This window comes from Dendrobates tinctorius, unplaced genomic scaffold (assembly GCF_039654945.1).
Source record: "Dendrobates tinctorius isolate UK_male_01 unplaced genomic scaffold, ASM3965494v1 ptg000070l, whole genome shotgun sequence".
Classification (NCBI taxonomy): domain Eukaryota; kingdom Metazoa; phylum Chordata; class Amphibia; order Anura; family Dendrobatidae; genus Dendrobates; species Dendrobates tinctorius.
In genome coordinates, this window is record NW_027361738.1 from 30,346,223 (window position 1) to 30,370,987 (window position 24,765).

The following is a 24,765-nucleotide window of genomic DNA, read 5'->3' on the forward strand; positions in this document are numbered from 1 at the left end:
CACCCCCAAAGGTCAAAACCTGGACTTCTACTGAAAATTTATGGACATTTGAGACCGGGTTGGCCCCATCATTAAGGGTGTTCTGGATGTGTAAGGTCTCATTCATTTATGGCATAGGAGAAAATCGGGCCGATTATTCTGATCAGAGACTGATCAAAGTTTGACCAATCAGAGTATGCCAAGAGCGTCAAATTTTCTCGTATGTGAATAAAAAAAAAAAAAAAAAGTAACATAAAATTTCCACCTTCTCCATCTGACCGTATGTGAAAATGTCTTGAGTGCAGTCCGTTTATTTCAAGGACCCAATGACTTGAATTGCGGTTTTTGATCCGACCCTAGGATCAAAATCGGATGTTTTCCGCAGACCACTCAGTCCAAGAAAAAAAGAAAGAAAAAAAAATCGGACATGTGTATGGCCCAATAGACTATCACAAGTACAAAGGGAAAATCACAGCTAGCGCTCGTCTGTAAAATTCGGACATCTGAATTAGACTATATACTCCTGTCTATAAAGGGTCTAAACCCAATCCTATCCTCTTTGTAGGAAGGCAATGTGAGGACAAAGGAAGTATACCGGGTGGTTACTATATACCTCTAAAAAGCAGCCCCAATTACCCTAATTACAGGCATTGCAGTATGGCGCTCACTGCTTGAAGGCAAGCAAACTCAAAAGTCAGATGTTCAAGAAGCAAGGCAACGGTCAAGAAGCAAGGCAACGGTCAAGAAGCAAGGCAACGGTCAAGAAGCAAGGCAACGGTCAAGAAGCAAGGCAGCAGTCAAGAAGCAAGGCAGCAGTCAAGAAGCAAGGCAGCAGTCAAGCATGTTGGATTGCAAGAAAAAAACATTGTGAGCTTTATTACAACCATACATTGTAACTTCACCTACTGGTTTAGCATATTTTCGAAAATCTTGATGCAACCCTTTAAAAAAATAAGTGTGGTCTCAGAATATTAAAATCTGAACCGTCAGCTCTGATTAACCACTACTCCGAGCTCCTGACCAAAGCTTAAAAAAAAAATAAAAAAAAGTTTCCCTTTAAACACTAAAGTCACACTATGTTGCTAAAGACACAAAGAGAAACTTCCATTTTCTGCTGTGTGAGAACAGACGTCATCACCTTTTCTTCTTTAGCCCCCCTTAGGTAAATGATGTCACCTCCGCTGGGTAAGAAAACCCGACCTGAAAACAGGTTGTTAAAGCCACATTTGTATAATCTATTCCCAGCCTGCTGTCAGGTCAATGAGGACAGACGCCGCGATGAATGATAATTACTTTACCTTTTTGACACCATGACGCAGCAAGCTACATACTGCTTCATTACCTGCCCAAAAACAGTTTGACAAAAGTGGGACCCGTACAATGCAGGAAGAATGGTTAAATCTTCTCAGAGATGATCAATGTACATTTCTGTGATAAGTGCAGCAGAATGTGGGACTGTGTGCACCTATATACCCGTTTATCGGAGGAATAGGTAACCGCACACAGTGCCGGGGAGAAGCATTTTATTTATTATTGCAACAAATTAAAGCAAAGTGATCAAGGAGCAAAATATTTGGATCAGGTCCCCAGTAGTGGAATCAGCAGTGCATCCAATCACCTACAAAATAATATAGGTACAGAAATTACAATCCCTCTCGCCTTGAAATTGAAGTACACACAAATAACGTTGCATCCCTGTCTCTCAGTGTAAATTGTGTAGACACAGATTACTAACTATAGACACCTTTCACATGGAAAAAAAATATTTTTTTAAACTTATTTATTTTTACACACTTTAGCGCAATTTTATTGACTACAGGAAAGTAACCGCTAAGTTTCCTTCATTTTCAGACCTCCTGATAAGCCGTTTGCAGCCTGATCCAAGTTTCTGATTTTTTTTTCTCTCGTAGGAGTGTCTCTCCTAGAAATAGAGGCTGGATGTGAGGTCCATGTGTTTCCAAAGAGTTGAGCTTTTCAGTTGCCAAAATATCACAGCGTCTATCCTGTAATTTCCTACTCATGTGCGTTTCTCCGTTTCTATAGACTGTTTTCTTTGCCCTACTTGATATACATGTCACCCTGTCCATGGTGTGGAGATCTGTACTCAGCCTCCTACCTGCTGATAACTAGCACAAAGTGGTGGGGGAGCAGAGAGAGCAGTCAAAACCAAAAGCTCTGAGAGTTATTACACTTTTTCACAAGCATTAAGCTTTATTAATAAAGGACTTTATGACATTCTGCAACAGCAAAGTACTAGAAAGTTATAATTAAGATTATTTTGAATGTTGCCTAAACTTACATTTAAATTTACATGAATAATTGAAAAATGTTATGTGATGGTGTACATAGACTTCAAAGTGGCCTAAGGATTAGTGATGAGCGAATGTGCTCCGATAAGGCATTATCTGAGCATGCTTGGGTGCTAACCGAGTGTCTTCGGTGTGCTCGAGAACTATGTTCGAGTATCCACGGCTGTACGTCTCACGGTTGTTAGACAGCCGCAACACATGTAGGGACTCCCTGTTTGTTAGGCAATCCCTGCAAGTGTTGAAAAGCCACGAGACATTTAACTACGGGGACTCAAACATATTATTCGAGCACGCCGAAGACACTTGATTCCCACCCGAGCATGCTCGGATAACACCTTAACCCAGCATGTTCACTCATCACTACAAAGGTTGGCTGAACCTGCCAGTGGGACGGATTGACATATCTCTAAGAGAAAAAGAATAGGGCATATTGAATATTAAAAATCCTGATCCTGCTTCATTAAGATTAGGGCAATCTTTCCATTACCACCATAGGCACGCTTGGCCTCATATCTAATCTTATAATCATTTTGTTTGACGCTCAGAAATTAAAGATGCAAAACAAATAAAAAGTGTAGCACTCCTCTAATAAAAGTTGCAATTGCTCATTTTGCCATTCTACCCAATTAATTCTTCTCTTTTCCATTAGATTAAACTGACTAGCTGAATTCTTCTAAGCTCTATGTAGAAACAGAAGTTAAAGTTTCTTTGCGCAAGACACGTGTCACGGCAAAAGCCTATGGCGGGTGGGGGAGCAGCTGGGTCAGGAGATGAAGAGGGAAATGAAACGCAGGGACACAAGACTTCCCGTTTCTAAATAGAGCAGAGAAAAGAGAAGAATTAGCTGGGTAGAAAGGCAAAATGAGCAATTGTAAGTCCACAGTGCTGTATAATATGATGAATGCAATATATTGCAAGGATAAAAGCTTTGATAGAAGTGCTCCTTTAAGACTAATAGTTAAACCCTTTATTTTTTCTCATGATGGTCTCCTAATCTAGGATTACGTAAATAGTTAGAATAGCCCTCCACAATACCATAGGAGTCAGGTTCCAGTACAGTAATCCGCCCCTAGCAGCCTCGGGTGGGTCTCATTCATGCATGTGTCGAAATGGTGCATCAGTCACATATTCTGCCACAGATCGTATAATTAAAACTCCACATTGCATTTCTAGCTGCCACAGACCGGAGGGAGAGGTAGTCGGCCCTGAGAATCCATGGCTGGCCCTGGGTATGTTAGAGGAGTCAGCACATCAAATAATGAACACTTTGGGAGACTAACATGTGAGCAATGAATAGGTTCAGGGCCTTTCTGGCTAAGTTGGGTTTGCTGACTCGGCCTTCTCCTGTCTGTATTGGCCGATGACTAGAAAACAAGCCCGGCACATGTTTATTTTCCAGACAAAGTCCAGTTAAAAAGGAATCAGGCTTGAATGATCTTTGTACGGTGACCTCAAAAACCCGCACATGCAATTCAGAAACCACCAGCTGAGTGAGAACAGAACAGCGTTGACTATTACAATATACATTAACCTTCATTACGTACTTACTCTTAACACCTATGGATAGGCGCATTAATATGCTCTGTAGGAGAGCTCCGATAGACGGGGAAGCGGCAGAGATGCGGCTCACTGACACAGGGATAAGCGCTTTTATTTCCATTAGTAAAATTGACTTTTCTTTATGAATATTCATTGATTTACAACAGCAGATAATGTGAAGACGGAGGGTCAGATTGGCCGCCCCCAGGACCATAGGATGCATGCTCACACAATAAGGTGCCGCTAATACAACCGGCCCGAAACAGCAAGAGCGGAAGACTTTAGGAGGTGACTTTGGGATCCATTGCTTGCCACTAGGCTGGTGGCCCTATACTTTACTGATGAGATGGCCTATACTGCAAATAATAAAAAGTACAAGGACGACGGGTGTATATGGGAATATCTGGAAGAACGCATATTTGCAGAATTGACGTAAAGACAGCATCAACTAAACTGGACAACTCCTTCAAAGCAAGGAATTTACAATGTGTTAATCAAGCAGAAGCTTAAAAGCGATGTGTCATAGGGACGACCAATTATACACTAAAGCCGACAAGTCCGGCTTTAATAACTTCCGTCAATTTGCTACCATTGCACAGGGACGCGACTGTCCACACATTTTCTGTAAATAGATGGCTGACAATTTTATATAACATCCTCAGAGATACTCTTATTTATTTTCCATCCTAAACAGGGGCAGAGGGTTCCAAGTTGTTTGGGTGTCCCTCTGGTATGGGTAATAACAAACAAAAAGTCTCACGTTAGGGACCACCCTAAACACCCCAAGACAGAAAATAACTGACTTGATAAGACAGACACGAAAGTGAATTAGGTGTATACTATAAAAATAAAAAAAGAGGATTGAAACAAGAGGTGAGTGCAACCCTGGTGCATGGACCTGGCCAGTAGTTTGTGGTCGTGGACAGGAGAAGCACAAATTCCTCACCTGCTGGTCCGTTGTGCACCACATGGATGACATCTGCCAGCCTGGGTAACACAAGCAGAGTCTGGGATCCCAGAGAGTAAGGACAGTGATGACCACGGATAAAAAGGACCACGGCCAACGGATAGTGCAAAGCGAGCCGATCATCTCCAGTTACAGCCCAACAACCTATAAAAATCCAGAAAAATGGAGGGCACTCGATGTTGAGTTCTAAATCAGGGTGAAAATTTTTCTTGGCCCATGTGGACAGGTGGCAACGTTTCAGCTCAGCTCTCTCATTAAATAAATGAGAAACACCAGCTCTAAAGAAACTATAAAAGAAGGGCAGAGATAAAAATACTGCTTTATAATCACGGTGGCTCAGTGGCTAGCACTGCAGCCTTGCAGCTCTGGGGTCCTGGGATCAAATCCCACCAAGGACAACATCTGAAAGGAGTTTGTATGTTCTCCCCGTGTTTCCGTGGGTTTCCTCCGGGTTCTCCGGTTTCCTCCCACATTCCAAAGACATACTGATAGGGAATTTAGATTGTGAGCCCCATCAGGGACAGTGCTGATAATGTCTGTAAAGCGCTGTGGAATTAATGGCGCTATATAAATGAGTAAAAAATACTGGGTAAAACTGCTCCATGTACCCACAGGACTACTGTAATAACCTGCTGTACTGAAATATAGACAAGAGCTAGTGGGTCAACATCAGGTCAGTAACTCATCATACACTGGGTGTTATGATTGGGGCGCTCCTACTGCTAAAGCGAGCAAGTTCAGGAGCAATACTCGAGGATACCTTTAAGCACATGAGTATTTCTTGAGTCTTGGTAATTTGTTAGATTTACTAGGGTTAAAAAATGACCTGTCACCAGGTCAAAAAGGGTCTAGTTTCTGCTCTTATTTTATTCCCATTGCTCCCCTGAATGTCAGTTATTGGTCCTAGCAATATGGGTTTTTTTTTTTAATGGTAATTTTTATGGTCTTTACCAAGGGGGAGTGGCTCAGGGGGATCCCTGGGGGCGTGTCTTTTAGGCAGTGTTCTCTTAACCACCTGTAGGCAACAGTCACCTTGGTAAATACCATACAAAATTAATACAATTTCTTAAAAAGGACAACATCTCAGGAACCATAACACACATAAAAAAAAAAAAACAATACTCAGGGGAACAGCAGGAATAAAAGAAGAGCAAAAACTTCCCACTTATTACTTGGTGACAAGTCATCTTTAATTCAATAAATGGATCTATATACAGAAAATGAAAAGAATATTACGGTACTTTAAATCATTTTAAATGACTGTCACTCGCATAAACCACAAGCAGATATGATATTGCATAACCTGGCAAACACTCATAAAACTATATCCCATTTGCCGTATCCTTCGAAAACAGTTATTAATTAAATTGCCGTCCTTCCTACTTGGGCTTCAGATTGCCAAGAAGCCAGCTAAGAAATCAATATTAAAACTAATAGTATGTGCCAAGGAATTAAAAGAGCCAATAAGAGCATGCATGGCATTGCTAATATAAAGTACATTTTTTTCTGCAGTGGCAGCAGTCTATGTAAAAAAAAAAAAAAAGAAGAAAACCACACCAAGAATTTTATGGGAACATCTCATGCATTTTATTTCATTATTGTGGGCAGTAGTTAAAGGCCTAGTGCTCACTTACTCAGTTCCGCTATGACAAAATTTCCTGTCGAAATTTCAAAATTTGTGTTTTATTGCACATTGGTAGTCCCGAAGCCTCTACCATACAAGAAACCAAGCTGAACACTGGTTCAGCCAAGAAAATATGAAGCTGGACTGGGAGCAGGAGACGGCTACACTTCAATGCTCGGCAGTCATGCAGACATTTAATTTTATATGGTTCACAGCTGTCAGAATTTCTCCTCCAGAGAATCGGCATGGTCTAGTCCTGTATCAAATAGTTTTATAGAACATCGCTTAATATATATCCAGGTTTTTGTTTTTTTTTTACAGATTTTCTGGCGCAAATCACAATCCATGAAGAATAGGAGCACAATACAAACTGACACCGAGCAATCTAAGGAGAAATGAACAATAAGAATAAAAAGAAAAAACCTAAATTACATAAAGCTATGTTCACACACACAGCATTTTTCCAAAGCTTTTTTTTTTCTGCACAAAATGAAGCTGCGTTTTACCGCACCAGACAAAGCTATGAGATTTCAGAAATCTCATAAGGTTCTAAGAGGACAATGTTTCTCCTTGTGGACAGTGACATACCTGGCCTGACATGTCAGTGTAAGGAGACTTCTAAGGCCATGCAATGCTCCTCTGGGAAATTAAATATGCAAATTGCCTCTTCAGAGAGGAAGAGGACTAGATATCTAGTGCCACCTATAGGAAGTAGCCATCCCAAAAGTCATTACTCACCCTTTAATGAGCTTTGCAATGACTCATGATAAAAGCCAAACTAAAAGCTCAATTTGCAAAATCTCCTGTTTATTTCTTGACTGAATATGAGAACTACAGAGTATTTTATATTTGCAGCGAGTCAATTCTTTTAGGGGTTTTTGGAAGTTTTTCACAGCGTTTTGTCACCCATAAAAACAAATGGGTAAATGCAAAAACACAACAGGTTTTACAGCATTTTTTTGCATATTTTATTAAACTTGTACTGTATACAACAACATGTACCGTATAAACTCATGTATATGCTGAGTTTTTCAGCACCTTTGTGCTGAAAACGTCCCCCTCGGCTTATACACAAGTCAACTGTCCAGAAAGCCTGCTGGGGGAAAAGGGGAGCGGCGGAACAGCGGATCACAGGAGCCGGCGGCTGTAACCGAGACCGCTGATAAAATGAATATTAATTTCTCTTATAGCAGCGTACAGTGACAGCCACTGGCTTCTATAAGACATCCTACTCACCCACCAGCAGGCCCTCACAGAGTCTTGGTGGTCCCGGAATCTTCGCAGCATCGCCATGGTTCCGGCTTCCAGCAGCTCTTTGGCGCGATCACGTGGCACCGCTCATTATGGTAATGAATATACATGCGTATCCACTTCCTTAGGCGTGGAGCGCATATTCATTACCTTAATGAGCAGCGCCACGTAATAGCGCCTGAAGAGCTGCTGGAAGCCGGAAACATGGCGATGCTGCGAAGATGCCGGGACCACCGAGATGCTGCGAGGGCACAATGGTGGGTGAGTAGGATAGGGAATAAGTAGCCATGCATAGCAGGACAGGGACCGGGTAGGCATGCATAGCAGGACAAGGACCGGGTAGGCATGCATAGCAGGACAAGGACCGGGTAGGCATGCATAGCAGGACTAGGACCGTCAAGCCATGCAAAGCAGGACAAGGACCGGGAAGCCATGCAAAGCAGGACAAGGACCGGGAAGCCATGCAAAGCAGGACAAGGACCGGGAAGCCATGCAAAGCAGGACAAGGACCGGGAAGCCATGCAAAGCAGGACAAGGACCGGGAAGCCATGCAAAGCAGGACAAGGACCGGGAAGCCATGCAAAGCAGGACAAGGACCGGGAAGCCATGCAAAGCAGGACAAGGACCGGGAAGCCATGCAAAGCAGGACAAGGACCGGGAAGCCATGCAAAGCAGGACAAGGACCGGGAAGCCATGCAAAGCAGGACAAGGACCGGGAAGCCATGCAAAGCAGGACAAGGACCGGGAAGCCATGCAAAGCAGGACAAGGACCGGGAAGCCATGCAAAGCAGGACAAGGACCGGGAAGCCATGCAAAGCAGGACAAGGACCGGGAAGCCATGCAAAGCAGGACAAGGACCGGGAAGCCATGCAAAGCAGGACAAGGACCGGGAAGCCATGCAAAGCAGGACAAGGACCGGGAAGCCATGCAAAGCAGGACAAGGACCGGGAAGCCATGCAAAGCAGGACAAGGACCGGGAAGCCATGCATACCAAAATTAGGTGCCTCGGCTTATACTCGAGTTTATGCGGTAATTGGCATCCACAAAAGCTCCAAAAGTGCTAGAGAAAACAGCAGAAACACAACAAAACCTGCAGTGTTTTTCCTGCCAAGAGAACAGATTTTAGATGTAGAAACGAAAAGAGCACTGCAAAACTGCTGCATGTGAACATAGCTTTAGCATGATTTTGAAGCAGAAAAGTCATAAAGTAATAAGTTCAGAACATTAAAGGGTTATTCTCATCTTTAGAAGCGATCACCTAGCCGATCCTGAGGACATCACTCTGCAAAGCACTCACTGAATGGAGCGTTGGCTGCACAAGCGCTCCTAGGCCCCATTCGTTCCCTATGGGACTGCCGGAAATAGTGCTTTATGGATAGGTGATCACTTTTAAAGATGGAAATAACAAATCACTGTACTACAGGATTCTCATCATGGCCTGTCATACCTGCTAGAGTCAGGCCTTGTTGGCACACCACAAGAAAGAACATGACTATACAATACCATAATTGTTAAATAATAAACCGTAGGGTTGACTTAATTTTTTTTTTTTTTAGTAGTATACTTACACATACAGGAAAAAATATATAAAAAAAGAAAAATTAAAGTCAAAATTACTTTCCAGCATCTAATACATTCTCTTGAACAACCATTACGATAATAATTGCATCTGTCTAATTGACTTAGAAAACTATATCAAAGTCCTCAAACACCGCTGACATTTTCACAATCAAGTCCGTAAGTGGGAAATGGAAGGCTACGGTATTCTCTGACCAGCTCAGAAAATCAAGCCAGTGACTGATGGCTTTGCATAATGGCAAACAACAATCCCGACCTTGTCCGGACATTGGAGTCTTTATCAATTCATCAGTGGTACAAGCTGCTTGCAATTCAGCACCTATGTAGCCCCAGTGCACTAATGGCTCCTCTTAGATCTGCATACATGTCGATACAAATAGATGGAGACAGGCATTTCCTGTACTCCTGTATGCAGCAAAATAAAATGCAGCAGAATGCGACAGTAAACAACTAATAAAGGGTAAAGTCTAATCCAGAGCTTATCCGACGACTAGAAGATGCTGCCTAGTCCACTAATTACTAAGGATCTTACTCCTCGTGCGTCTTGTGACTCGTTGAGCTGCACATTCAGCCGAAATAATATCGGGCTCCAGAGTGATGTCTAGTAACTCGTATAGTTCTACAAAGTTAATTGATGGACAGTCAATAACCAGCAACTCATACCAATAGTTTATAAAGTGGAATTATTCATTGCAAAACATGCATAAAATTGAAAGAAAAACTGGATCAGACACAAAATCAAAATTCTAATTTCTATATCAATGGAGTGATGCAAAGTTAGGGCTAGAATAGAAAACTATTAGTTTTGGAAATAGTCTTAATAACTTATATCTAGTAACCCAGCCAGATGTACTGCAAGTGTTGTGTACAATAGTCTCCTCTGCCTTTTTGGTCATTAATGGCCATGGACGCGGTATGCACACGCTCTCTGTCTCTAGACGCCTATGTGTTCCTGGATTTTGTTTAAATGGAGTATTGCTCGCCATACTTCTGCTTAGTAAAATCTTCCAGAGATCACTTTATTGGCCCATGGTTAACCAAACAACCAAGAACTTTGAAGAATCATCAGCCGTGGTTCTCACCAATTCCATCCTATCCAAAATTTTCTATCCAAGAACCCCTTTGAGGTGGGTGGCCACCCAGTTTCTCCTGTCACTTCAAGGTCATGCTACTCTCTTGTACCTTAGTCTCCTCCTTTGCTGTAGTTCACCCACAACGGTAGCACTGCTCACAGATAGTTGAGCGAATTTGTTCGGATACCGAATCTGAATTTGCCATAAACGTGCCATATTGGTTCCCTATTTGTGCCGAATGTATGTTTGATGATCAGTTCCGAACAAATTTGGCAACTTCAACTCCCATTGGCTCCAATGATGCACAACTCTACTCACAGACGCTTCCTACTTAAACTCGAACTTGCCTCTAACTACAGGAAGCAGTCACTTGCCCTAACACTACTCCCCCCACTATGGGCTAGCCCCAAACTCTTACCCTAATGTCGATACCTAACTACAGGCTATGAACAAATTGGCATTTTTTTTCTTCTGTTCATTTGCTTCCTACATGAAAACAGAAGAGAATTTCTAAATAGTCCTCATTAAATTTTTTTTTTTTTATCATTTTGCTGCCGTAATGCCTGCACTACTTCTTCACATAGCTGGCTTCACTACTATTTCTGACATAGCGCAAACAACGCACTGATCCTAGCTATGGCGGCTCTCTGCTCCCTTTCTTCTTTCACTGTTATATTCACGCGGATTAAAAAAAAAAAAAAAAAATCAGACCCTGATGTGTGCAGTTTGCACTGTTACAGAAATGCAACAGCTCAATGGAGACAAGCCACATTGGGCAATACTGGATTGTGAACACTAGGAAATAACTGTTATACTAATTATTATTATTAGAGATTTTTCTCTGTGAAAATGTTGTAATACATATGAAGAAGGTTGCGAAAACGTCAAGCGTGTGCGTGGGCTGTGGATTAAGGCTCGATTTCATGCGGAATCTGGGCTAAACGCCAACCTGTGTGAACTTGGACATAGGTTACAGTCACACACCTGTACGACACGCCCTTGTTCTCTTTCTTGGACAGCACATGGACCCATAGAGTTTTGTTGAGACGTACACCTATCAGAGCAGGTCCGATGGTCATCTGTGTTGCGGATCAGACTTGGCCATTAAAGTTTAATTCAGGGAGAAGCTGACTGGGACCTACATGTCCATTTAGCCACCCGTGCGGCTCGTTCTCCGGCGGCTTTTAAAGTAGGTTTTTCTCTGAAATGCCACAGCGTTCCATAGTTAGACACTGGCTACATGACTCCAGCCAGGTATGTTTAATACATGCCGCCCTTTGATCGAGCAGCATGCATCATCTGTCAGATTCCCTTTAAAGTTTGGACACTAAAAAATAAAAAAGAAATTATCAAAGTCTTCACGAAGGGCAGATCACACAATATGACAGAGGAAGGAAACATTGCAGGTGGAAAAAGAAGGCATTACACTGTGTAGAGTACAAGGAGAAGAAAGCAGTACAGGAAAGAAGCTGTGCTAAAATGCCAGTGCTATGGAAGCAGCAGCAATCTGGACCCAGAGAACACAACTCCAGCATGTATTACACTCATGAACGTCCCACGTCTAAAGCTAGGAGCGAGTTGGCAAGATGCATATCTGGGGGTCTGAAAAATGACGGAATGGAGATGGCAGTCTAAAATTTGGAGCAACTTTAGGTAAAAGTGTCCACCACTAACATATTACAGTATTCCTCCATTCTCCACCCCTACCCCAGTTTCAAAAGTAATGCAGCAAATCAGTGCAGACATTGGCATGTCCTCTATTGCATCTACAACATCTGCCATTACCAAAAGAGGTTTCATACATATTAGCATGAGGGTGGAAATTATTTTTTGGGCTAACTAGGGCAGAATAAAAATAGTATAGAAGACTGTATACAGCAAACAGTAATAGCTGGAAAACAAACAAATGTATTTCGAGCCTCTGACTGGCATCCTTCACCCTCTTCATGAAAATGCATCCGTGCTGTTGGCTTTTGTTTTTTTTTTTTGTTTTTTTTAAGCACTTATCTGCAAACTGTTTTCCCAATTAATAGTTTGACATGATGGCTTTATGCCTCTCGAGCACAGATGTTTTTTAATAAAACTTTCTGTGCACGCAAATTGCCACACTAGCTCAATTAAGGGCAGGTTATACATGGCGAAGGGATGGCGCTCAGCAAAACCAGATTTCAAATAAATCAGCTTGTTTCTGCTCCATTAACAGGGGTTATTTACTGCTCTATATAATGCAAAGTGCTTGTGATGGAGCCAAACCAATGCGAGGCCCAAGACGCCAATCACTTGATTGATTGCAAATGGCTGATACAGCTTTGTGATTTATTCCTAAAGATTCCACCTCATTATGTGCTGAATAACACTGGAGTCTTTAGGAGAGTGGGTCAGAACAAGGAGACGGAAGGAAGGGAAGTGGAAGAAACGTCTGACTAATGTATTCCAGGTTATAATGAACACTGAGGGTTCTGCTGGTTTTTTTTATCTTCCATTTTTACCATTGAATAAAAGTGTGTCGGCAAAAACCGTACTATACTGAAAATTGTTGATCTGACTGATAATTTAATTTACATAAATATATGAAACAAAAAGAACTAAATGTATGTACACACTGCAGACATCGTTAAAATTTAGAATTTAGGACATCGGTAGCCCAATATTTAGACTTGAGTTACGGTATGAAGAAAAATATCACACTGTCTTATGCAAAACATTATCCTCTTGGTAGGTTTTTTTTTTCGTCATTGATCATAGATGAGCGCCCAAGAAGAAGCTGCAACACTTTAAGCTACACATCCCATATAAAAAAAAGTTTAATTCGTACTCTTTACAATCGCTCAGTAACTTTCTTCATAAGAGCTCAGAAGCCGTAATCCAGAAATCATTTTGGACTGGCAAACTGATCATCTAAAATGTAGCGTTATCCACCGTTGCAATCGTAAAAGCGGCAAAATGTAACTTTACCTTATCTTGAAAACTAACGAGGTAGGTTATGCATGAAATTCAGACTTGGTGAACCAACAGACTGAACTGAGGGGGAAGCACCAGTCTGTGAGCAACACACGATGGTTTAAAGTAAAGAGCGGCATCCTTTCACCATTTCTCTTCAATTTATATGCAGAAGCTTTTTAAGGAAGGCTGGACTTGCCGAAAAAGAATCAAACTTCTTGAATGAAACAATCATCTTAAATATGCAGATAATACAATATTGATAGAACAAGCATTGATGGGATGAAGAACTTATTATGGAGAGTCAAGATGGAAAGCTCGAGCATGGGACGGCTACCAAAGACAAAGATATTGACTACCGCCAGGTATGACCGGGATTCAGTTGTAAAGGACTTCATCCTACTCAGATTGATGACAACTCAAGATGTAGCCAAGTCAATAGGAGAATAGCTATGGGCAAATAAACAATGAAGCCACTGGACAAGGTCTTCAAATCTAGGAACATTTCACTGGCAACGAAGACACAACTTGCACAGAGTTTGGTCTTTTCTGCGGAAACAGATTGATGCAACACCTGGACAGCAGAAAAATCTACACCTAAATGTTGTGCTAGAAAAGGATGCTATCAATCCCACGGATGGCAAGAACAAAAATCAATTTTGTAATAAATCAAGTCAGACATGATGCTTGAATCAAAGATCAGCAAGCTACAACTTGCCTACTTTGGATGCATTACAAGAAGAGAGCGATCACTGGTGAAGAACATCATGGTTGGAAAAATAGAAGGAACAAGGCGAAGAGGAAGACCAGCAACCCGATGACTTGATAATATCAAGATACAAACAGAGAAGACACTGGTGGACCCATCTAGGCCTACACAATACAGATCTTTCATCCATCAAGCCATCATGGCTCAAGATCAGAAATTAAAAAAAAATAAAAAAAATAACGCAGTTGCTTAAAGAGGATGATGATCAAACGATCATGCCTTACACATTTAGTTTGGACTGTCAAAATATTTTCAACCAAAAAATTCAACAGATTTAAGCCGGTCATTGGCCATCAATAATTTTGATCATTTCAATTAGAGGCCCACCTGGAAATGGGATATAAGCTAGTGCCCTGGTTTGCCTTTGGGGAAACTCACCCCGTACCCTGGAACTCCCTATCTTATGTGCAGCGACCCTCGCATACACGCCTGATAAAGGGTGTTCTACCAGAAACATTGTGCCACTCATTTCTGTATCTATTGTGGTGTGATCAATAGCTAGGAGATACTAATAATAAATCCTATTTAAAACATTTCTATGTTCATTTTGGCGTGCAGGTCCTTCCTCTTAAACTGCCTGGAAATGTGCAAAGCTTCTGAGAGCAAACACAAAGCATTCACCATTGATGAGTGCCAAGTGTTTGCTCTGCTCCAAGCGCCATATGTAGCGCTAAGTTTGGTGTTGGGTATGGCCTGTTTCACACTTCCGTTTTGATCATCAGTCAAAATCCGCCGTTTTTTTTTAAAAAAAGGATCCGCCATTTTTTTGGCGGATCCGTTTTTTCTGCATTGAGTTGCATTTCCGACGGATCTTGACGGATGGCCATCAGTTGGATCCGTTTTTTTGCGGATCCGCCGACATGCCTGGACGGACCATGCAACTTTTTTTGCTGCAGGATCCGCAATTTACATTGCGCATGCCCGGAGGAAGGAAGTCAGCCGGAAATTTAACCCTGAAATCCTTTCTGGCGGACGGAAAAAATTCTCTCTCTCTCTCTCCTCCCCGGGCTGCGGTTCCTTTGAAATTCTTCATTCAACGGATCCGTCAAAAAACGGTCCGGTGGCATCCGTTCACATCAGTTAGCAATGGATCCACTTTCCACCATTTTGGCAGATTTTAACTGACACAAAAAAACTGAAGTGTGAAACAGGCCTAACCATGCATGGTGATGCTGCACATTACTAGTTATAAGCATGACCGAATAGTTATTTGTTTAAGAAACATGCTGATCAATTTGTTCTTGTGAACTTCTGCATTATTGGTCGATTGTTGGCTAGTAAAACGGAGTCGTACGCAGGTGACTTCCCCTCTACATTGTTCATATGCCTTCATGGGCCAGATAGAAAGCGGTTTACCACATACCAATGTGGTTTTTTGACAGCTCATTTTGTAATGAAACTGCTGTTTCACCAGTAAGACCATGTGGATGATCAGAAGGACCAGCAAAACCATGCGGATGACACGCAGACCAGCGTTATTCAATGAGGCTGTGCACATTTCTGATTTTGTTCCCTAGGATGGAGGGTAAAAAAACCCAAACAAAATCACAAAATTGCAGCACGCACTATTGGCCTACAATAATCGGATGTCACTGGCCATTCATGTCTCTGGGTAAATAGAAAACACCGGACCGCACTCGAATGACTTGAGTTCGGTCCAGTTTTCACGGACATGCAGAATGCAAAAGATGAAAAATGTATTTATTCTTATTCTCCACGTCTGCGAAAAATGGATCAGAGTCTGATTACTATAATGGGACCATTTTTCTTGGATGGATAACATTTGGTTGTGTTACCGCAGCTTAATGGTTGCAAGATTTTGCAGGTGAAACCACTGTTTTCATACAAAATTAGGCGATTAGGTGAGATTTCAGCAGTTAAAAAGGTTAAAGGGAACCTGTCACCGGCATCAGGGACTTATCTACAGCATTCTGTAATGCTGTAGATAAGCCCCTGATGTAACCTGAAAAAAAAACGAGTTAGATTATACTCATCCGGGGATCAGGTCCGGTCCGATGGTTGTCACAGTCCGGCGCCTCACATCTTCTAGCGATGACGTCCTCCTTACTTCTGCTGCGGCTCCTGCGCAGGGGTACTATATCTGCCCTATTGAAAGAAGAGTAAAAGTACTGCAGTGCGCAGGCGCTGGACCTCTCTGACCTTTCAAGCGCATGCGCAATGCAGTACTTTGCTCTCAATAGGTCAGATATAGTACGCCTGCGCAGGAGCCGCAGCAGAAGGAGGAGGACTTCATCGCTAGAAGATGGGAGGTGCCGGACCGGACTGCGACACCCATCGGACCGGACTGGACCCCCAGGTGAGTATAATCTAACTCGTTTTTCTTATCTTTCAGGTTACATCGGGGGCTTATGTACAGCATTACAGATTGCTGTAGATAAGCCCCTGATGGCGGTGGAAGGAACTCATAGGGCAAAAATGAGGTGACAGATTCCCTTTAAATCTCAAGTAGTTTAGTCTGCAACTATTTTGAAAGCTGCAATATTAATAAATCCACCGTTTCCAAAACGCAAAGAGATTCTGTATTTGATGATTACAAAAAAGACTGGGATTTTAACAAACCAGTACTTGTGGCCCAGACAGCAGCTACACAAGTCTCTACCCCAAGTACGAGACGCCTAGTGTGTGGGGTTACAGCGCTCATCTTTGTAGAACAAAGTCCTAGAAGAAGACTACAGTAGGTGAGCAGTTTTAGCAGGATTTTCTCCAGGAAATTCTGGCTTTTCCAAGCTCAAACAGTAAAGAGAGCAATGGCTTTTTTGTGTCTCTAGCACTTTCTCTCCTACTGAGAGTGCCTGTCCTGCTAATGTAATCTCTCCATCCTGCCTAGCAACACTGGTATTCACGCGCCCCCCGAGGATTCAAAGCCGTCCAACCAGTATTGTCCAGTCGCACAATGCCAGCTATGTATCCGAGAGTCCTGAGCGAACAACTGTCCAATGTGAAACATTTATTCAGATAAAAAGCGTCCCACCCTGGGACCAGACATTTTATTAGGCCCCTCTTAGGATTAAATGTGCACTACGAGGCTCGGAGTTTAATAAGATCACACAAGACCAAAACTGGTAAAAAAACTAATTCAAAAAGTCAGTCTTTTCACAGTTTTCCACCCATTGTGAGAGGACATTGTGCCTTGCAGGATGGAAACACTAAGATGAACATATTCCAGCTAGAAGTCACAAGAGCAAAAATAAAGATACAAGTAGTAAAATAAACCAGTATCAGAGCAGAAAATAAAGAGGTAAAAATAAACTACAGATTTACAAAACAGTGATGACTATTGAATGCACCAATTTACACTGAGGCATTGCCATTATAGACATGTCTAATAAAGACTCCGAAATACCATGATCGCGGTAAGCCAGGGATTATTTCCATAAATTGCTACACACATCTTCCATTCTTGGCACTAATATATCATTACACAGCGCCATTCAAAGCTGGCTGTGTGTATCCAGGGCTGAGCAACGCCCTGAAAATATATGGGAAATAATCTTAAAGTATTGGAAACCACTATTTTATAACCTATACATTTAATCTTATGTACCACGCTACAAAAAAAGCAATTTTTTAGCAATATAACTGGAAACTAGCATGAAATGTATTGTCTGCTAGTTTCACATTAGCGTTTACGGCCGCAGCGTCGGGCTGCGCACAGCCGCCGCTAAGCCCCGCCTCCGCCGGTAGCTCTGCCTACGGACGCATGACGCTGCATGCGTCCTGCGTCCCCTATCTTTAGCACTGGGGACGCAGGTCTTGCGCAGAATGCATTTGGGGGCGCATGCGTCCTTTTGACGCTGCGCCGACCAGCGCCAAATGCAACAGGTTGCAATTTGGTGCACTCGGCGCAGTGTCAAAAGGACGCATGCGCCGCCAAACGCATACTGCGCACGGCCTGTGTCCCCAGTGCTAAAGATAGGGGACGCAGGACGCATGCAGCGCCTTGCGTCCGTAGGCGGAGCTACCGGCGGAGGCGCGGCAGGGGGCGGGGCATAGCAGCGGCCGTGCGCAGCCCGACGCTGCGGCCGTAAACACTAATGTGAAACTAGCCTTATGTGCATCTTGTTCCTCATACATAGTGACATGTTTTGCCATATTTTTCGTAGGAACAAAGTCTAAAACGGAATGTTTTAGGCTGTGTTCACATCAACATTACGGCTTTTGTTTAAACTGGAAGCCACGACACTGGACTGGACCTTTCATAGAACAGATTTAAAAATTGACCAATGTATTAAACTGAAAAATCATTATGCATTGCTCATATAGCACCATCATACATTATCATTGCCGTCCCCATTGAGGCTCACAATCTAAAGTTCCTATCGGTAGATCTGGAGTGTGGGAGGAAACTAGGGCTGTGGAGTCGTCGGTAAGGCAAAGCGCCAACTCCTCAATTTCCATGACAGCGACTCCACAGCCCTGGAGGAAACCCACGCACACACAGGAAGAACATACAATCTCTTTGCACATGTTGTCCTTGGCAGGATTTGAACCCAGGACCTCAGTGCTGCAAGCCTGTGGTTCTAACCACTGAGCCACCATGCTGCCCTTAATGGGGTCAAGTTAGGGTTAGAGACCTACACAACTCATTAGGGCAGGGTTACACGACCGCACAGTCTCTCATCCGAGAGAAAATGGTTAATTATGCCAATGACGCTGATCAGAGTGTGATCCGATTTTCTCACTGTGAGAAGATGGAGAACAAAATTTCTCCATCTTCTCCATTGTGTCAATGTGCAGAAATCGAACCGCACTCAGACATCATCTGAGCGCAGTCCAATAATTTCCATGCAGTCATTGACTTGACGTGTGATCTGAATATCAGCTCAAACTCAAGACATGTTGCAATTTTTGACGGTCCGAGGAAAAAATAAAGAGTGAACAAGTGCGCAGCCCCATAGAATTGCATTAGTCCGAGTGTTTTGTCAGATCGCACAAGGATGGAAATACAGAGGTGTAAGCGAGCCCTTATACTGTGAGAAAAGTTTTAGGGAAACTGCATTCAGCTCCCGGCACACATTTCACCACTCCATAGCCAACGCTTGGACCACATTATAATGCTGTTAATGCTTCTACAATACTAAACTGAAATAAAACCCATTTATTACCGCCTATTTGCTTTCTACATCAAGTCCTGCATAATACACAAAACGGAATTTTGGTTTCATCCTTGACCATAAACAGATATACGGTACTTTAATTAATCTTCCAAACATGGTGGTCTTCCCAAACCTTTAGAAATCTGCATCTGTCTGCACAGTGGCCAAGATAAATAGCATTTTATGAAAGGCTGCAAGTGCAATCCGGAAGGACACCGCAACAAGATGCGCACACAGGTGGTCCGCAGGAGGCAGGTGGGCGATGGAGGCAGCTGGTGGAGATGTATAAGAACAGCAGGTGGTGGACATGGAGGAAAGCAGTGGCCAGGAGATCGAAAACAAGAGGACTGCAGGAAAATTTTAAATGACACAAGAAGGTGAAAAAGGCCTTCATGACTAGGACAAAGCACTGTGCTATCACATTATACATGCCGTACTTACACACACTTTTACATGAATTTGCACATCTATACGTGGTCTCCTAGATCTGCAAAAATAAAAAAACACCTCACTCAAGAATTTTGCTATCTAAATTTAACGTGCATGAAACAGAACATACATATGCTACTTCATGCAACACTTTTTTAGATTGAATTAGTGGCGATTAATGTGTTGTGTCAACTTGGAGCTCTGGACAACGAAACATGACAGATCATGTCTAACTGCAACGCACCAACCATGCCTGCACAGATTCGGCGATTGTCATTGTGCATTTCAGTTTTGAAAATCTTGTGTTCCAATAATTTAAGACTGAGAAACCGTAAACATCCTTGCTCAGTTAAGCTAAAAAACACTTCTAGAAATCCATTTCTACAACAGTATCAACTTTAAAATTTTACGTAATTGAATCATAAAAAGAAAGTCGACAAGTCGATACAAATATCTAAAGGGCTGTCACATTGTAGAAGGATCAACTTTATTCTCATTTGCACAAGGAAAGACTAGAAGCAATGGGATGAAACTGAATGGGAGGAGACACAGATTAGATATTAGAAAAAACTTTTTGATTGTTAGAGTGATCAATGAGTGGAACAGGCTGCCACGAGAAGTGGTGAGTTCTCCTTCAGTGGAAGTCTTCAAGCAGAGGCTGGACAGACATCTGTCTGGGATGATTTAGCAAATCCTGCTTTGAGCAGGGGGTTGGACCAGATGGCCCAGGAGGTCCCTTCCAACTCTACGATTCTATGATTCTATGATTCTTAAGCGAACAAGTGATGCCTAATGAAGATAATCACACTGAAAGATTATCATGAACGAGAGTTCGTAGGAGCGCATGTGTCTCGATAACCTTCCAGTGTAAACAGGTTGCTGATCACCAGATGAAAGAGCAAAACGCTCGTTCATCAGGTGAAATTATCTTTTCGTTTTCACAAAAGATCACTGTTGTTGACAGCGTGTCATCCTGTGTAAACACGACTCGCACTTCCGAGAACATTGGCAGCCTACGCGCATTCAGCGATCTATTCGGGATTGTTCTTAGTTCATCGTTAAGTGCGGACTGCCTGTATAAACAGACTAATAAATGACTGCCGATCAGTAAATATTTACTAATAAGCCGTAATTTAGTCCTGCAAAATTTGGTTAAAGGAAACCCACCTTCAAGCCTATTAGGCTATTTGGCATCACAAAAGTGGGTCTCCAATTAACCCTCCTCTGCGAGACAGAACATCCTTGGTTGCTCCATGACTCCACTCAATACCAGAGAGTTGGAACATGACTACATTCTAAAATAATCTTAAATGTCTCGAAATGTCTCATTATTGGCTCAGGCTGGTACTTGATCACTTCTCGCTATAACTCTGGATCTTCAGACTGGCTGCGGTGTATGATCACAAGCCCATAAAAGTTTCCTCGAAAGTCAAAACAAAGTGCTAATCTCCATCATAGCTAGGACAAAATGATTATAATGTACAATCTGAGAGACTGATTGGGTGCTTTTCAGACTTATTGCTCCTTCAGACATCTGTGCAAATCGGTCCGAGCAAGGAACGCAATGCATAACCTATAGCCATAGCTCTCCGGACATCGGCATCACAGCCTCAGACACATCAAGTTGTCATGCTTGGGTCCGGATACCTGCGGCTAGCCCACGCATTGTGGTCTGAGCTTATACTGAGGCTGGGAAGGGGAAATCCCTTGAGATTTTAAGAATTTCTGATGATGATAATAAACCCTTGCACAATATAAAGGTCGAAATTACAAAATTGAAACATAATAAGCATACTCTGACTTATAACAAGCATAAAATCGAGCAAAAAGCTTTATCATTTACTTAAATACTACACATTTTCTTTATCCAGCTGGCCCAACATATTGCATAACTAAAATCTAGCAGGAGCAACAACAGATGTTCCCAGGGATCAATCCAGAACACTGGCTGGGGCATGTCAAAGTATATCGTCATCAAGAACTGTACAAAATCGGATCATGAAAGAGGAATCACAAATAATTTCTGTTCCACACTTCATAAACATTGATATGATGGATATCCAAGCAGATGTTAAGTCGTCTCGTATCATTTATACTGGAGGCAAACCCAACACCAGAGTATGTTCATGGTTGAAATTAGGTTATTGTATAAAAGAAATAAAGACAGTACAAGTCTGTGAGAACGAAGGGGATGGAGGGCCAGAGTATTATTCATTGTCTTCAGAGACTGAAATTTAATATTCCAAGTACAGAAGTTGAAAATGGTAATGTCTAGAAAATATGGGGCCTTAAAAAACACTTTTTGGCGTCTCAGAACTTGTGGCTCAAGCTCGAAAAAAACAGCAACCATTAAGGGACAAAGGGTCTTTCATGATGTATGGAAGTTATGTAGCATGGATAGATCTGATACCAATCATTGGTGGCCTTTATAGATAAAACCTGGTGCCACCAAAGTAGGAAAACCAAAATAGGAGAAAATGGTGGATGCCCAATTTGTCTAGACTATCTTTTCAGGTCAGTTTGTAGACATAGAAAAAATATAGTAACCAAACTACAAATCACTAGGGGTGGCAATATAAAAATTCTGCCTTTTTCTAAAGGGTATAAAAAGTAAAGCTTAGAAACATAGCAGATGCTGGTAACATTTGAGGTACCAAAAGATGAGGTTCTAGGTGACCGTAAACAGGGCTGTGGAGTCAGTAAGCCAAACCTCAGACTCCTCAATTTCCATGACACAGACTCAGATTCCCTCATAACAGGGCTGAGGAGTCAGTAAGCCAAACCTCCCAACTCCTCAATTTCCATGACACCGACTCAGACGGAGATCCCCTCAAACCAGGGCTGAGGAGTCTGTAAGCCAAACCTCCGACTCAGAATCTTCAATTTCCATGACACATACCCCTCATACCATGGCTGAGGAGTCGGTAAGCCAAACCTACCAACTCCTCAATTTCCATGACACCGACTCCCTCAAACCAGGGCTGAGGAGTCTGTAAGCCAAACCTCCGACTCCCAACTGCACGAAAATGGGCTCTGACGCCACCTCCACAGCCCTAACCATAAACCAGGCATCTTCTCACACAGGAACGTCATTTGTGAGAAACAGAAAAACTAATTTCTGAGTGATTATAGCTTGTCCCGGTAACTATAGAACATTTCTCCAACATGTAACTTTCTGTAACAGCTGGGAAAGATTGATGGCTAAATTATAAACTTACAGTAAAAATTTCCAAAACCAAGGACATTTTAAAGGATAGTCGGTAAACCTGATGTCGCAAACATCTTTGGAAATGCTCCGCCATCTGTTTATTTGTTATAATAAAGTAATAATTAGCAGTCATGAAGTAAGCTGGAGCAATTGATGGCATCGTTAAGTGCACCTGTTTCTCATAAACCACCGCTACTGTACAGAACCAGAGCGCTAGAGAGAATCACTCTGCAATCCTAGAAAAGCTCTTTAGGCAAATCGTCCGTAAAACAACCCAAAAGGTAAAACAAGGACAATAAACAAATATATATTAAATCAATATCAAATGTTAGAAATTAAAAAAAGGATGTGGGGGAAAAAGTAATATATGAAAGGATCTGCGGTGTCTGGAGACCAGGCTGGACATCTGCTCCTGCTATTTGTTGCATATTTCCCAAACAATGCTAATCAGAACGGCCTGAAGAGCAGGGACTCGCCGCTCAAAAGGAATACTGCCCCTTCTTTGAAAATTAAAGGCAAGAATCCTTTGCAACAGAAACGAGCAATATACACAAAAAAAAAAAAAAGTTCCAGAGCAGCGGGAGGTTTTCTTGTTGAGATGATAAACATAAAGAGGTCTTTAGGCATGACTAAAGGAAGATTCTCTCCTATTATGTAACGGCAGGATCAGAGCCAGGCAGAGACCAGACTGGTCGGGAAGCAAATAAAAGGAATAATGGGAGCTGTGCAGGCGGGATCGAGAATATGTGCCGCGCATTTTAGGAAGCGACATATTACAAACAAACATTAATCCTACATAATACTGTAAACTGGAGAGAATATTGGTCCAAGACATGTATACTGCAGAGCTTTATTGGATAGGGGTCAGGCAACGGGACAGTGAATGGGCTCAAGTACCCATATTTTCTAAGCACGGTTCAGCTCGAGTTTGTGCGAGTCATGATAAAATGCTCAGTCAGAAACAGGACATGGGAACTGATGCATTTATGCAATGGACCATTGGAATGAATTACAATAGATAGGGAGCGGCTCTACCCAACATATGGTAATATAATGAGCAAATCGGAGGAAATGCACAACAACTAAAGATATAATGTACCATAATTGGAGTATGAAATAAACCCAAACATTTATCTAGTCTATACCAAAATTTAAAATGGTAGAAACTTTATAGGGGTTTTCCAGGATTCTTTAAAACTGGCTAAAGAGTGAGAAATGTTCTAAAAAAACAAAATATCTCTATTTTTTTTCTGAAAGTTCTTAGGGATGCCTCTATAGCAATGTGTGACTTCTGCAGCTAGCCATCGAACTCAGAAGTATAGAAGTGTCGCCATTTGCAAGGGCGGCACCTTGCTGAGGGCACATGACTTGACAGAGGGGAACGGTAAATTAGAATTAGGCATTCAAGACAAGTAAAAAAAAAAAATAAATTTATTGGTGTGGCCCACTACACTGTATGTATATAGTTTGCTGATGTTTGGGTCAATATGGTCCTTTCTGAAATATACAGATATACCATGGAATAAATGGCACTATAATAAATATTATTAATAATAATACTAGTGGCCATGGAGTTTGAATAAAACAGGGTGGCTGTGCAAAAGAGGAACACAACCATCATCACCCGGAGGAAAGAGAGGCTTCGTGGCCGCTAGTACAGTGGGGAAAAAAAGTATTTAGTCAGTCAGCAATAGTGCAAGTTCCACCACTTAAAAAGATGAGATGCGTCTGTAATTTACATCATAGGTAGACCTCAACTATGGGAGACAAACTGAGAAAAAAAAATCCAGAAAATCACATTGTCTGTTTTTTTTTCATTTTATTTGCATATTATGGTGGAAAATAAGTATTTGGTCAGAAACAAGCAATCAAGATTTCTGGCTCTCACAGACCTGTAACTTCTTCTTTAAGAGTCTCCTCTTTCCTCCACTCATTACCTGTAGTAATGGCACCTGTTTAAACTTGTTATCAGTATAAAAAGA

The 24,765-nt window shown here is 42.1% G+C and overlaps 1 protein-coding gene across 2 annotated transcripts in view; it reads right to left on the reverse strand.

The window, feature by feature from the left end:
• Positions 1-24,765, reverse strand: part of ACVR2B (activin A receptor type 2B) — a 177,597-nt gene that overhangs the window by 60,293 nt on the left and 92,539 nt on the right. The window contains exon 2 of one of the 2 annotated variants that reach the window (XM_073581541.1): positions 11,305-11,647. The exons of the other annotated variant lie outside the window; for it this stretch is intronic. Coding sequence (XP_073437642.1) covers positions 11,305-11,344 — 40 coding nt within the window. The 5' untranslated portion in view covers positions 11,345-11,647. The remainder of the gene's footprint in view (positions 1-11,304; positions 11,648-24,765) is intronic. 2 annotated transcript variants of the gene reach the window in all.